Source organism: Aspergillus fischeri, genomic scaffold (genome assembly GCF_000149645.3).
Source record: "Aspergillus fischeri NRRL 181 1099437636266 genomic scaffold, whole genome shotgun sequence".
In the NCBI taxonomy this organism is placed as follows: domain Eukaryota; kingdom Fungi; phylum Ascomycota; class Eurotiomycetes; order Eurotiales; family Aspergillaceae; genus Aspergillus; species Aspergillus fischeri.
This window is the reverse complement of record NW_001509760.1, coordinates 38,971-54,040: the sequence shown is the minus strand read 5'-3', so window position 1 is coordinate 54,040 and position 15,070 is coordinate 38,971. Positions and strand designations below refer to the sequence as shown.

The following is a 15,070-nucleotide window of genomic DNA, read 5'->3' as shown; positions in this document are numbered from 1 at the left end:
ACCAGGAGGCAATGGACAAATCTGAAGATCTTACCAGACGGGGGTGGATGGGGAAACCTCTATAAACGCCGTTAACTCAATAACTGTGCGGGCAGTACGCATCAGCTCCTTCTTCAACTCGAGCTGTTCCCTTATGCTCAACGTATCGTTTCCGCCATGCAACAGTGTCCAAGAAAGCGTAAGCACTGCATTGAGATAATAGTAATGCGTCAATAGGGCTACCTGAATTGCCAACGGCTCCGGCAATATTCTGGGTTTGAGGGGCTCGCCGGGCCGGAAGCGCAGAGGAATCGACATCCTCCAGGCCTCCAGCTCCTTTCGGAGATTCGGGATTGCTGCACTATGCGCTACCGATTGTTTCGGCACGGGGCTGACTGTGAAAAGACTACTGTGTATCTTGGACTGGATACGTGCGAATTTGAGAAAGCTGAAAAACCAATCGTAGTCTTCGAAGGTAGACTCCTTTATCACGGGCACTGGGCAGCTGACGAAGCAGTCTTGTAGCACCTAAAGGTTTGTCAGCAACCGGTTGTTCTGGAGCAGATTCTGGAAGTTAGGTTATTACTGGAGTTCTCTCCATTCCGAAGCAAGATGTCTTCTCCATATAATATAATACCCAGAAGGTCCGATTCTCGGCGCTTTCGAGTTTAGCACCAGATCGGTTTAGGCCCAATCTTTGGGCCATGAGAACAGCTTCAGATAATATCAGCGAGTCCAGCTGGAAGGCGGAAACAGATGAAGAAAATACGGCCTTCCCAGTCTGTTAACAATGGGGTTTACGTGGGAACAGGTTCTGATAAGGATGGGAACACTTACCATGGCGATGAGTGCCTTAATGGGAGATATATTGTCAGCAAAAAGAAATCAGTTGGGTCGATTCTGTCTCATCGGCATCATTACGCACCTGTACGGACGTCAAACACGCCTTGGACAGAATTATGTCTTGATAAAACGAGGTCGATTTGGCGAAGTAGAACCATGCCTCTCCCTGTCCTGGCTCAAAGCTTCCTCCATCATTATACTGACAACCGATAGCCACTACTGCATAATAGAGAGCTGCCCATGGCTTGTCCGTGGCTAAGTTCCGCTCAAGGTCCGGGGCTTCGAGGCTTCTTCTGAATGACCTGGGACATAGGAATGGGCAGAGTGGGTGAACGGCATGCAGATATGCTTCTCGAGTGTCAGCGGAAGAAGCTACGTCGCGAGAATGAAAGATTACCGCGAAACATACTTTCAGCGTGTGACTTCATTTTTTCACAACTCGGTTCCCCAGGCGAACAATCAGAATCGCGCCTTCGCTCTCGCAACAAATTTGTTTCTGAGACAGCATTAGAGAACTTTATCTTGGTAGCTAGAACATCACGAATGCTGTCTAGTAGTTGCTCGAGTCGGCAATTTCGTAACCTCTGACTGATGGAGCGGACGCGGTTTGCAGGGAAAAAGGATATATTCGGGTTCGGACCTGAGTTTTGTTAAACCTCTGGATCGGAACAGGCTAGGTACTCTCGAGAATGACACTCGTTTTGTTACGTACCTAATATAGTAGTCAACTGAGACTTATTAGCTACAGCATTCAATGGACCCTTTCGATGAGCTAGCTGACCTGGTCTGTACTGTTGTCGGCTTTGCATGTCTGCGAGGCCTGGCGATTTTCGAGGAGGAAGTCCATGTACAGTTGTGGTATCGCCCCTGCATTTGCAGACGATGGTGATGCGTGCCGAGCTGGAGCCAAAGGCGGGTCACTGGTGGAGAAAGCGCGGTCGATCTTTGTATTTTGCCAGACATAGCTGGGCTGCGTCGTCGCTGTAGGGAGTGTCAAGTTGATCTGCGGGGAATGATCTCCTGCGTTCGAACTTGGAGACTCTGCAGTAGAGGACTGCTGCGGTTGTCCCGAACTTAGACGATCCAGCCTTCGCTTTCTGGGTCTCTTGACCGCACTGAAGTTACACGGGAGAGACCTGGTCTAGTAAGATTTGTATCAGCGTTTCCTGTTGCCCAGCACCTGGAACCAAAGGAACTAACGGTACAAAACTCGCAAGCAGACTTCGCGTGTGGCCCTGGTTGGCGTTAGTCAGGCAATGTATCACTAATAACCATGGGCGGAACTGATTCCTCTGTCGGACATACTGCATCGGACTTTTCGAGCTCGACATGTATCACAGGCTTTATGCATAATTGAGGAGCCCATTGCAGCTATCTGGCACGCCTCAAGAGTGGGCACTTTCTGTCGATGAAATGTATCCGAGGGAGCAAAAGAGGAAGATAGCGGAGTTCGACGGAGTCATCGAGGCAATCTGTTCGGCGCCGAACACGATCACCTGACCGCGCCTCCTTGTGAGCTTGGTCATGTCCATATTAGGTACTCCATAAACTATGATTGATCCCGACCGGATGATCCTCGGACGCAGCACGCTGACATCATTGGCTAACGCAGGTGTGAGGCTCCGGGGGCTCCACCAATTTCGGCGCCGAAGCCTCATCTACACCTCCGTCACTACGATTTACAACTTCCGTAATCCCACGCCCCATCCGCTTAGTTTACTATGGATTTTAGGAGCACAAACGTCTTGCTGAATCGTCCTCGGAGGCGGTCATCGGCCACGCCAATATGTGGAACTATGGGCATGCGGCTTGTCGGAGGTCTGAAAGGTGGCCCGGGTATATATATCCTGGTCCCCCTGATCAGTTCGAAAGGTGCACGAATCTCGCTCACCCTCACACGGTTACCAAATCACGAACTGAGTATTTCTTTGTCAGCCGCCTTTTTTTTTCCAGTAGCGCGTCAAAGAACTTGTCTGCCCGAAGTTGCAACGCCCTTAAGCCTCCGCGATGCCTGTGCGAGACAGCCACTCGGCGAATACAGAAGTTCCGAGCGAAGAGGACCCTGTTATGAGTGAAAATGAGCTCACTAAGTCTCCCAGCACAGGTTCCCGTACGGTGGCGGGAGATGAATCGATAAGGGCGACCTCCACTGCAATTCAGGATCAGCATCAAATTGCATTCCTTGCCAGGCAATTCAGCAATGTCTCAGGAACGCGCAGTCGAGCAGGACTGAAGAACCCTTTCACCGGCACGGCAGACCCTTCTCTTGACCCGAACTCGCCAGAATTCGATGCGACGCACTGGGCACGAACGGTTCTGCAATTCGTTTCCCAAGATCCCGACCGGTATCCGAAACGCACCGCAGGCGTCTCCTTTCGAAACTTAAGTGTCTCGGGATACGGCAGTCCGCTGGACTATCAGAAGAACGTTCTGAATGTAGTATTTCAAGCGATGGAGACTGTTGCCGGCTTGGGCCGTCGCAATGAACAGAAGATTCATATCCTCCAAAATCATCACGGGCTGCTCCGCGGCGGCGAAATGCTGCTTGTGCTAGGTCGGCCAGGCAGGTATGGCGCTGGTGCTATGATCCCCTCAGGTAACACTCACTAACAATTCACTGCTCAGTGGCGTGTCCACGCTGTTGAAGACAATCGCCGGACAAACAAAGGGTCTGCGTATCGAACCCGAGGCGGTGTTCAGCTATAAAGGCAAGGAAACATCGTGTAGCAGCTGCAGCCTCCTTAAGCACTGACACTAACCAATGCTCAGGAATACCTCCGGAAATAATGCACAGCCAGTTCCGCGGAGATGTCATATATCAAGCCGAGACCGACATTCACTTCCCTCACCTGACAGTGGGTGAGACCCTCCTTTACGCGGCATTGGCGAAGACTCCGCAGAACCGACTTCCAGGAGTCTCACGAGAATGCTATGCCGCTCATATGCGGGACGTCATTATGGCTGTCTTCGGGCTGTCACATACTATCAATACCAAGGTCGGGGATGACTTTGTGCGGGGTGTCAGTGGCGGTGAGCGCAAGAGAGTGAGTATTGCGGAGGTAGCATTAGCTCAGAGCCCTATCCAGTGCTGGGACAATGCTACCCGAGGATTAGATAGCGCAACAGCCCTGGAGTTTATCCAGACAGTGAGGTTGTCAGTTGACCTAACAGGAGCCGCTGCAGTCGTCGCGCTATACCAGGCTTCTCAACGAGCGTATGAGGTAAGATCAATTCGTTTTATACTCTAACCCAGCTTGGGAGCTTCTGCTGATGCGGAAACTTCAGGAATTCGACAAAGTCACTGTCCTGTATGAGGGCAGGCAGATATATTTCGGACCAACCGACCGCGCAGTTGACTATTTTGTCGACCTAGGTTATCATTGCCCAGCTCGACAGACTGCGGCTGATTTTCTAACTTCACTCACTAATCCCAGTGAACGAATTATCCGGCCAGGGTTTGAAGATCGTGTACCCCGTACGTCGGCTGAGTTTGCCCAGACGTGGCGCAACAGCGAACTCCGGAAACAGCTAATAGACGATATTGTTCAGTATGAGATGGAAAACCAAACAGGTGGGAAATCTGTGGAAGAATTTACTCGCTCTCGACAAGCAGAGAAATCTTCTTGGATGTAAGTAAAGCCTTGCCTTCTTCAGCCAGCTTTAGAGCCGTCTCTTGTTCCCGCAGACCTCCAGTGTGCTGACGTGCAAGGTTAAAGGACTCAGAAGTCCCCTTACACAATATCGATCCCGTTGCAAGTGCTACTGTGCATCAGACGTGGTGTTCGTCGACTTCTAGGGGACAAATCGTTCTTCTTCATTACGGTCTTTGGTAACTTTTTCATGTCCCTGATCCTCGGCAGTGTCTTCTATGACCTTCCAGACACCACTGCAGCTTTGAATAATCGGTGTATTCTGCTGTTCTTCGCTGTTTTGTTTAACGCGTTGAATAGCTCTCTCGAGGTGCGTGATAGCTCGCCGATGGAGTATAAGTTATAGCTTTGCTAACCGAGCTATCTCGCGTAGATTTTCTCCCTATATGCTCAGCGGCCAGTTGTAGAGAAGCATGCGACTTACGCTTTTTATCACCCTCTAGCTGAGGCTATCGCCTCAGCGATATGCGACCTTCCCTGCAAGGTCCTTTCCACAATTTCCTTCAACATCCCTCTCTACTACATGTCCAACCTGCGCCGAGAGTCTAGTCACGTCGCAGTCTATTTGCTCTTTGCCTTCACTTCGACACTGACAATGTCAATGATCTTCCGCACGATTGGACAGGCTAGTCGAACCATCGCACAAGCTTTAACTCCAGCGGCACTCTTCGTGATCGGTCTTGTTGTATACACTGGCTTCGTACTGCCCACACGAAACATGCAGGTTTGGCTTCGCTGGATAAATTATATCAATCCGCTTGCCTACTCTTACGAAGCTATTATTGCCAATGAATTTCACGGGCGAACCTTTGCGTGTGAGAGCTTTGTGCCTTCTGGTCCGGGGTATTCCACTAACCCCAGCACGGCAAGAACATGCTCCGTGGCAGGGTTGCCAGGAGCTGAGTCCGTGGATGGGGACATGTATATGAATGCTACCTACCGATATTATCACTCTCATGTCTGGCGGTGGGTTTTCTGAAGCTTTCACGATTTGCCAATACTGACAGTATCTGTAGTAACTTCGGGATACTGATCGGATACATTGTCTTCTTCGGTTGCGTTTATGTACTGCTCGCTGAGTTTGTCACCGCGCAGGCATCACATGGAGAGGTACTGCTCTTTCAACGTAAGAAAGTTCGTCAGTTCAAGCGCGCACAGGACGAGGAATCCCGAGCCACTATGCAAGATGCGATTGATACAGCCGTTGCGGGGAATGAAAAGGAAAAGGTGATCAACCTTCAAAGGCAGACTGGCGTCTTCCACTGGAGACATGTTTCCTATGAAGTATTCATAAATGGAGAGAAGAGAAAAATATCGGATGATATTGATGGATGGGTTAAGCCTGGAACTCTAACTGCATTGATGGTACGTCCACCTTTCGCTCTACGGCGCAGCTGCATTCAATAACCGGGAATGCAGGGAGCTTCTGGAGCCGGCAAGACTACTTTATTGGATGTACTTGCTAGCAGGGTGACGACAGGCATTGTAACGGGTGATATTTGCGTCAACGGACATCCTAGAGATATATCCTTTCAGCGACAGGTCGGCTATGTCCAGCAGCAGGATATTCATCTAGAAACAACCACCATCAGAGAGGCATTACAGTTCAGCGCGTTGCTCCGTCAGCCAGCGTCGATTCCTAAAGAAGACAAGCTTCAATACGTTGAGGAAGTCTTGTCTCTTCTCGAGATGGAATCCTACGCGGACGCAATTGTTGGCGTTCCAGGCGAAGGTCTCAACGTCGAGCAACGGAAACGCTTGACAATCGGTGTCGAGTTGGCTGCAAAGCCTGATCTACTGCTGTTCCTAGATGAACCAACGTCTGGTTTAGACAGTCAAACAGCATGGTCCATTGCGTCCCTACTACGGAAATTGTCAGACCATGGACAAGCCATTCTTTGCACCATCCACCAGCCATCTGCAATGTTGTTCCAGCAATTTGATCGCCTTCTGCTGCTCGCCAAAGGTGGCAAAACAGTATATTTTGGCGACATCGGTGAGAATTTTAAGACACTGATCGATTATTTTGAGAAGAATGGAGCAGAGCCCTGTGGGCCTTCGGACAATCCCGCCGAATGGATGTTGAGAGTCATCGGAGCTGCGCCAGGGAGTGTTTCGAAGCGTGACTGGGGAAAGATCTGGAAATCTAGTCCGGAATATTCAGATGTTCAACGCATACTTGATCAAATCTGTCAGCAAAAACAGCCCCAGACCCGAGACGCCTCGCTAAGTCAACAATATGCCGCACCATTCCGAACCCAATTGTGGCTCTGCACTAAGAGAGTCTTCGAGCAGTACTGGCGCACACCCTCGTATATTTACTCCAAACTGACATTATGCTTCGGCTCCGTACGTGTCTATCGAGTGCACCCATCTCTTCAACGCTGACTCTCGATAGGCTCTCTTCATCGGTCTCTCTTTCCTGAACACCAAGATCTCGATCCTGGGTCTGCAGCATCAGATGTTTGCTATTTTTATGCTCTTAGTCATATTCGCGTTTCTCACATACCAAACCATGCCTAACTTCATCATGCAGCGAACGCTATTTGAAGCCCGAGAGCGCCCATCCAAAACATATTCGTGGGCCGTGTTCATGCTGGCAAATATTGTGGTCGAGCTACCTTGGAATACGGTTGCTGCCGTACTGATCTATTTACCGTTCTACTACCTGGTAGGGATGCACAAGAATGCTGAGGCCACCCACACCGTGACACAACGGAGCGGGTTAATGTTTCTTCTCTTTTGGTCATTCATGATGCACTGCGCCACATTTACAAGCATGGTTGTGGCTAGCGTCCCCACCGCAGAGATTGGCGCCATCCTGTCTCTCCTGATGTACACAATGTGCTTGATATTCTGTGGGTAAGTGGCCGCCGGGTTCGAAGCAGTTTGTTTATACCGTGGAACATGCTGACCATAAGCTATTTGATGTGCCCAGGGTCATGGCGGCACCCGCTAGCCTCCCAGGCTTCTGGATCTTTATGTACCGTGCCTCGCCGCTAACATACTTGGTCAGCGCTATGCTATCAACTGGCCTAGCCAACACCGAAGTCACATGCTCCGACATCGAGGTTACCATCGTGAATCCTCCTACTGGGCAGACATGCGCGGAATATTTATCGGCCTATATGCAGACTGTCGGTGGGAAAGTGTATAATCCAAACGCGACGACGGCCTGCCAATATTGTGCGCTCACAGATTCTAATACGTTTCTGGCGTCGGTGTCGTCGGATTACGATGAGCGATGGCGCAACTTCGGACTCATGTGGGTATATATTGTGTTTAACGTGTGCGCAGCAGTATCCCTCTATTGGGTGGTTCGTGTTCCCAAGAAGCTAGGGCTTGTTGCGCGATGCTTAAACTTCCTACACAACAAAGAAAAGGGAACGAGCTAGGATCTGGTTTATTACACAGTCCTTTCGTGGCTCTTCTTTCAGGCCATCAGGCAGTCTTTGTCATTGAACAACAGTCTGCTCATCCGTCTTGGATAGAACACAAGATGTGATGGCACTCATCCTTCCTTATTTCTTAGTTGTTTCAAGCCTAGGACAGCTGTTGCATGCTCATTGAGGCTTGGTTGCCCTTAATATCTGCTTTGTTGTTATTCCGCACTCACTGACTGCGCTCTACAATACTTTTTTCTTTTCTTTTTTACTTTTCTTTCTTTTTTTACTTTTTCTTCTTGAACTTTGTTGTTCCAGGATATTCATGTTACTTAATCGACTCAATCGCTTTTCCACTTCTAGATATGATCTTGACTATTGTTTGATAAACTTCCATTTCCGTCACGAATTTCCTCTGGATTCACGACCTCGATCTTCTGTTGCAGTACAGGAATTCGCAGAAGGTGTTGAGGATTGTCGCAGCGTGATGATACGATAGAGAGTCTGGCCTCAGTCCACTAGCCGCGGCTGTAGCGAAAGGGCGGTGCTTCAATCGTCCAACAGCTCATCGAAACTGACTGAGTGAATATCAACGCGGGAGAGTTATGGGGCCGCATGCTATTTCCTGCTAGATCGCCTGATTCTGGGAATACTGCTGGTGGATGACAGCCCCAATCTGTCCTGTCAGGATGACTTTAGCCGCACACCCCTGTACCGCATGTCAAGAGAGCCAGACGGCCCTAATAAAGATGCTCCTGGGTCATTCGGAGCCCTATATGAATGTTGAAGACCCGGAAGGTTATATGGCATTATAGTACACAGTATAACAAAAAGCTAAAGACCATATATAACTTCTCCTTTGCAGCTGCTTTGATATTAAATGCCGCGGATATAGGTGGGGTGACCATAGTCAATATAGCAATTAGCAAGGAAAACTAGAGGGAGGATAAATTCTCCATACTATAGATATTATTGAGATATTCATATCATGGTCACTTAACCCCCACGTCTAGTGCGAACCATGGCGTTGGCAAGGAGCCATCGCCGTTGTGTCTTGCGGCCAGCCAACGGAGTAAGGAGTCATAGCTAGAATATGAACGAAGTGGACGCAGAAGGCCGAGCGCCACTGCATTTCATGGCTAAAAATATGGGTTAGTCAATTCATTAAGGTTCATTTATATCACATAGAGATTTATTTGCGCGCCTAGGACCAGTGGGCATTAATAGCCTTACATGAAGCCACTAAGCAAGGGCACTTAATAGTGGTCAAGCTGCTTCTGGCCGAACTGAGTATTAATGTTAATATCAAGGACAGAAATAGCGCGACTCTGCTCTGGTGGGCTGCTCTAGGCAGCCACAACCACATGGCAGCTGCTGGTCGAACTGATTGTGGATGTCAACGCTGGCTGTCTATTCTATTTAGTTTGCTATATATGTATGGAGAATACAAAACTCATTTTGGCCGGTTTTGTACATTCAGTCCGCCGTACCATTCCCAGTACTGTAGGAAAATGACTATCTCGACCGCCACCTATTCCAATAGGGACATGCTCGTCCCTCACTATCCAGGCGAAGGACGTTCGGGGCATACCCTGGACATCTTCTGATAATAATTGAGGGGATTTCACAAATTCTTTCTGAGGACCTCAGCGTTTACTGGCTCTAAGATATTGTTCTTCCTATAAACACGGACTCAAGGCAATCAAATCAAGTCAGTTCTTGAAGAAATCGAAATATTCATTGAAGTTTGAATCCCTTGCCGGGCTCCAATGAGGCCGTGAAATCGCCCTTCTGTGTCTTCATATCCACGGGAAATGATAGATGCTCGTGAATCCAGCGCCACTTCCCGTCCTGCGGGCTGCGGTGAGCAATTCCTGTCCGACGAAATGCAGTGTCAAACGGTGTTCCTCCCGCCGTTCCCCAGGTGTGTTGGATCATAGTCGAGTAAGCAAAGTCTCGCGACACGGCGGTGATCTCTAGATCCTTAAATTCCATCTGTCCGTCATTCCAGTAGGGGAATATGGACTCGAAGTGCTCTTTAAAGCTCCCCCGGATTGTATTGCCGAACATATCATAACTCAGCATTTCCGGAAAGTCATAGAAGCGGCGAGCGCCCTCCATTCCGTTATGAAAGTCCTCGCGAGACTCGTGGTTCCAGTAGTGCAACCAGCCGAGATAAAGCTGGCTCAGGACTTCTTGCTCGGCGGCAACAAGGTCAGGGTCGTGATACTATAAACGGATTTCTCAGTGTGTTAGACTCGGTTATCGCCTGGCTGACACGTTGCGTATACGAACCTTGCTCTTTGGCATGTGGAGGAAGTCATATTGCTTGGCAATGGAAGTGTATGATTTCTGCAATTATGTTAATACTCGACCGCGTCAACGGCATTTGCTGGGTGTACATCACTTCGGACAAAGCCGTTCAGATCCATTGGTGCAAATTGGCAGAGTATACTGGGGGGAATAATAAACTGAAAACAATAATACCGAAATTCTGCCAAATATGGGTTTCGGTAAACCTATAAGACAATTGTGATGGTTTTGGTTGTCCTTATTGAATCGACATGCCTTTTATAACCAGATAAACTTCCCCGCTACCACCACTACAACGCCGGATGCACGCACTGACTGAACACCAAACACGGCTAGACATCGAAACACCGGAGTCACCTTATCTCCGAGTTCCATAATAACGGCCAGTTATAATAATCCGGCGTAGACATATTAGTCCGACCGTGGAGTCCGAACTTTGCCCGAGGTCTACACATATCTCAAAGGAGCAATAAAATGATGAGAACAAAGAAACTGACCGGACGAATGAGCTGCCATGTAGTTTCCCCGAAGTTTATCAGGGAATTCGTTGAGGTTTCCAGCTGTTGTAGGGTGAGGTGTGTTCTATCCATACCTAGTGATCAATTCATATATCAGCGTTTGCCATTCACCATGAAGACCATCCCAGAGCAGTACAGTAAACAGATTTACACAAACAACATTCAGCAGCTGCAAACATGGGTTCGCTTCAGGACCAACCTCAATACGACGCTATTATCGTCGGGAGCGGTTTCGGGGGTTTATACTTGTTGCATGAACTGCGCAAAAGGAACTTCAATTGTGTTGTCATTGATGAGGCTGCGGATATCGGAGGGGTTTGGTATTGGAACCGGTATCCAGGCGCTCGTGTAGACACCAAGGTTCCATTGTACGAGTTCTCAAATGACAGCATATGGAGTGATTGGCTCTGGACGGAGAAGTATCCTGGAGTGGACGAGATTCGCAGATACTTTGAACATGTCGAGTCGAAGCTGCACCTGAAGAAGGACATCCAGTTCAACACCCGCGTGACTGCGGCCGATTACGATGATGCTGGCAGCCTGTGGACCGTGACAGATAATGACGGAAAGAAGCGCACTGCTCGTTATTTCATCCTCGCCACCGGGTTTGCTGCGAAACCGTTTATACCCACCTTTAAGAATTTGGAAACTTTTGCAGGGCTGAGTTTTCACACGTCCCGATGGCCGCAGAACGTCGACACCGCCAGCTGCCGAGGGAAACGGGTGGGGATTGTGGGTAACGGATCAAGTGGCTTGCAGGTCATTCAGGAAATTGCCCCATTGGTGAAGGAGATGACGGTATTCCAGCGAAGCCCGACGTATGCACTGCCGATGCGACAGCGGCCATTGACCGTGTCTGAACAAGACAAAAGTCGTTATCCGGCTCTCTACGAACTCCGGAAGCATACATTTGCCGGCCTCGACAAGGAGTTCAATATGGAAGCAAGCGCCCAGCTCTCGTATGAACAACGCCAGGCATTTTTTGAGGAGATCTGGAAGGATGGCGGGCTGGCATTCTGGCTGGGAACATATCGCGATGTCATTATGAACAAAGATATCAATCGGGAAGCTTACCATTTCTGGCGCTGCAAGGTCTTGCCGCGAATCAAGGATCCTAAGAAAGCTGAGCTGCTGGCACCAGACGTGCCTCCATACTATTTCGGTACTAAGAGGGCGACTCTGGAGCAGCGGTACTACGAAGCCTACAACCAGGACAATGTGTCCCTGGTAGACGCTAGAAACAATCCAATTGTGGAGGTCAAACCGAATGGGATCATCACCAAGGACGGGAAGTTTCACGAGCTGGATATGCTCATTCTTGCCACTGGATTTGACTCGGTCACAGGCGGTATTCTGAATATCGATATCCATGGCCGTAACGGTGCATCCTTGCGAGAGAAGTGGACGAAGGGGACCTGGACGTATCAAGGACTTATGACATCCGGGTTCCCCAACATGCTTTTCCTCTATGGACCACAGGGTCCGACATCCTTCTGCAACGGTCCAACGTGCGCGGAAGTCCAGGGTGACTGGATTGTGCAGACACTGACATATCTGCGTGCTCATGGTCATCGCCAGATTGAGCCCAAAGCAGAGGCCGAGGAAGCTTGGAGGGCTCTAGTTAACCAGATCGGGGATGCCACTTTGCTACCAGAAACCTCGTCGGAGTACATGGGCACTAACATACCGGGGAAGCCCAAGGAGATGCTCAACTATCTCGGAGGCTTGACGGACTATATCAAGCGCATCATGACCACGGTGACCCTTGGGTACCCTGAGTACTACCTTAACTAGCTTATTCCTCTTGCTGTGCATTTGAAGTTTATTTTTGTGATTATCGGCAGATCTGATAGAAATGATAACCGTAATCAATTCTATTTGAGTCCTATCACGAGAAGAGTAAAGGTGAAGAGGGAAATAAAGAAGGTGAGGGGATCGATGTAAAGCTCGCTCAGCCCTCGCCCTAAATCCTGAGCCCTGATCTTCCTAATACGGTTATGTAACCACCCTGAGTATCGTGGTATATGCTGAGCGCAGGGTCATCACAATTTTAAGTATTGTAGGCTCTAGGCCGCCCTGCACTTGGTCTTGGGCTGCTGCATGAATCTAAACCGCCATGACCTGGCCTTGTCCTGCTGAGGTGTGCTAAATCCTTGCAATTGCCGCGAGGGGATCGAGGCAGTACTACTGTAGGACTTTTACCTATTCTTTCCTTGGCTATATAGCTACAGAGTTGAGAGGACCCCCATGACTTCGAGTTTAGCATCGAAGTCTTCTTTTTCTTTTCCCTTTTTCCTTTCCCATTAGGAAGCACTGGGTTTTCTAGATCCCCTGTAGGTCCTGCCATGCAACACCTGCTTCTGCCCTACCATTCTCTAGTCTAGATCCATCAAGCCATAAAGTTTTGTTAGAGCAGATGGTCTGGGCTTCTGTCAGAGCTTCTTCAGTGCTCAGAATCTCAACCTGGCAGATGGACTAAAAAATATCGTCATTGACCCACATCGGCGCCAAGGACGAGTTCAAGTGTTGGTCCGAACATAGTCCGTCCGGTGAGATCAGTTCACCCAGTTATTGGTTCGGGCTATCCAGATTCGACCATAATCGACCAGAAACAGTTAGTCCTATTTCCAGACAGGTGAGACGGGTCAGTGGCAGAGCTCAGATCTTGCGGAAGGCTCCGTTGAAGCTACAGGATTGGGTTAGAAAGAGTAATTATGCATGGCTGGTCATGCATTTTAGGCCACAATATTGAATTACCTTAGGTCATCAAATCCAAGAGATTTGATTCAATATCCATACTCCATCCGCTCCGGCCACCCCTACAGTCGGCTACGAGGAGGAGTGGATTGAAAATTTGAAATTATCGCCAGCACCCTTAAACGAGGGTTCACCTGACAAGGACCTATCTCCGATTGTTCAAAAACCAATCCTGAACGCACACACAAGAGATTCAGAGAATTATGCGAAAATCGGCGCTGGCGTGCCATTGTCGCAGGTTTGCCCCCGTTCCCTTTCTCTTCACATTCCTTGCTCGGACGCGCAGATATGGGAAAGGAGAGGTGCCTGACTCATGCCCCATGTCCTGTAGTAATGAAGGTGAAATGGCGTGTCCTCTCCTCTTCCCTGATGGCCAGTTAGGTGCCAGTGTAGCCACGCAGTGATCTCCTTACAACGGATAGCTATCGCAAGTTTCCGCACTGCTTGGTCTGCAAAGACACGGACCAGGTATGCAGCGACCCTCTCGGACGTATAAAGCCAGGACCAAACATACCGGAACAGCATGCACATGGGAACGCATGGAGGTTGTTAGCTCATGGGGCCAACCCACCCGAAGATAGGCCGGAGCCGCTCAAGCATGACTTGATTTTGTCCGTCCTTGTTCCATAATTCTGATCGTTTGATCCCCTAACAGGTGATACTCAGTTGGGCGTAGCAGCGTAGAAGAAACTTTCCTTGGGGAAACTCGAGTACTGATATTGCTTAGTTGCACCATGTATGCTGGACTTTGTATAGAATCCCATAGTCTCGCTCCTTTAGGTGGCGTTACTCATAAAAGGAATCCCTATGCACTGCGCTATATCCTTTTTATGGCAGTGCGTGTAGCCGCAAACTCGCAATCGACATTCAGTTAACCTTTCATCGTGGCCATGCTGGGATTCCAGAAGGGTGTAGTTCCTAGCAGACCTGATCAGCACTGAGTTGGTAGAAACATCATTAGTCTTTTTCTGTGTAACTATGACGATGAATGACAGCCAAATATCGCAGGGATTTTCATCATCTTCAGCATCTGTGTGATCGGCCTTCTCCGGAGGAATATCTTATCCTACAATCTGCCGAAGTTGGTCCTCTCCCGCTGACATTGCCCTTGCTACTTCTCCCAGGAAGATCCTAACATGTTTGTCCGCCTTTTTCAATGGATTGATTTTCACAGATGTTGGATTGAAGGTCAATTTTCCCCGCACTCACATAATAAGGGCGGTTCCTGAGTATTTATATGTCCAGTAAGTTCTTGAACCCCGTAGCATCTCCAGAAAGGAGAAAGAGCTGAGATCAATCGTACACAGCCCGACTTGCACAGGTTCACTCAATGAAAATGAAGAATCCAAAATTTTTTGTCGTCGCCCGTGTTGTTGGGCGAGATGGAGCCCTGTCTTTGGTACCGTTCTTCTCTTCTCTTCCAGCTCTTCAACCACCAATACAAGGGTGAAACTGACAACTGAATAAACTGCAAGTAGTGGCAGCGCCGACTAGTTGCCCTGTGCGAAGTTTCAGCAACAGAGCCGCATGGAGACAGTTATTACTGGGGCCATGATCTTGACGGCGAACCGGACACGCTTTGGGGTCTAGAAGGGTACACTCACCCGGTGGGATTTTTCTTGGACCA

The 15,070-nt window shown here is 49.1% G+C and overlaps 4 protein-coding genes across 4 annotated transcripts; 2 read left to right on the top strand and 2 right to left on the bottom strand.

The window, feature by feature from the left end:
• Positions 1 to 30: 30 nt before the first annotated feature.
• NFIA_047230 (fungal specific transcription factor domain-containing protein) lies at positions 31 to 685 on the bottom strand (the record flags this gene model as incomplete). Its single annotated transcript, XM_001257284.1, has 2 exons — positions 31 to 507; positions 617 to 685. 2 exons carry the CDS (start codon positions 683 to 685, stop codon positions 31 to 33), a joined length of 546 nt encoding a protein of 181 aa, XP_001257285.1.
• A 2,144-nt stretch (positions 686 to 2,829) lies between these two features.
• On the top strand, positions 2,830 to 7,832 carry NFIA_047220 (ATP-binding cassette transporter; the record flags this gene model as incomplete). Its single annotated transcript, XM_001257283.1, has 11 exons — positions 2,830 to 3,389; positions 3,448 to 3,530; positions 3,592 to 4,043; positions 4,108 to 4,451; positions 4,539 to 4,782; positions 4,846 to 5,438; positions 5,489 to 5,837; positions 5,892 to 6,821; positions 6,871 to 7,334; positions 7,411 to 7,741; positions 7,812 to 7,832. The coding sequence occupies 11 exons, from the start codon at positions 2,830 to 2,832 to the stop codon at positions 7,830 to 7,832; spliced, it is 4,371 nt and encodes a 1,456-aa protein (XP_001257284.1).
• Positions 7,833 to 9,592: 1,760 nt separating this feature from the next.
• Positions 9,593 to 10,165, bottom strand: NFIA_047210 (YybH family protein; the record flags this gene model as incomplete). The annotated part of the gene is made up of 2 exons (XM_001257282.1): positions 9,593 to 10,084; positions 10,151 to 10,165. The coding sequence occupies 2 exons, from the start codon at positions 10,163 to 10,165 to the stop codon at positions 9,593 to 9,595; spliced, it is 507 nt and encodes a 168-aa protein (XP_001257283.1).
• A 698-nt stretch (positions 10,166 to 10,863) lies between these two features.
• On the top strand, positions 10,864 to 12,480 carry NFIA_047200 (flavin-containing monooxygenase; the record flags this gene model as incomplete). Its single annotated transcript, XM_001257281.1, has 1 exon — positions 10,864 to 12,480. The coding sequence occupies one exon, from the start codon at positions 10,864 to 10,866 to the stop codon at positions 12,478 to 12,480; it is 1,617 nt and encodes a 538-aa protein (XP_001257282.1).
• Positions 12,481 to 15,070: the final 2,590 nt, after the last annotated feature.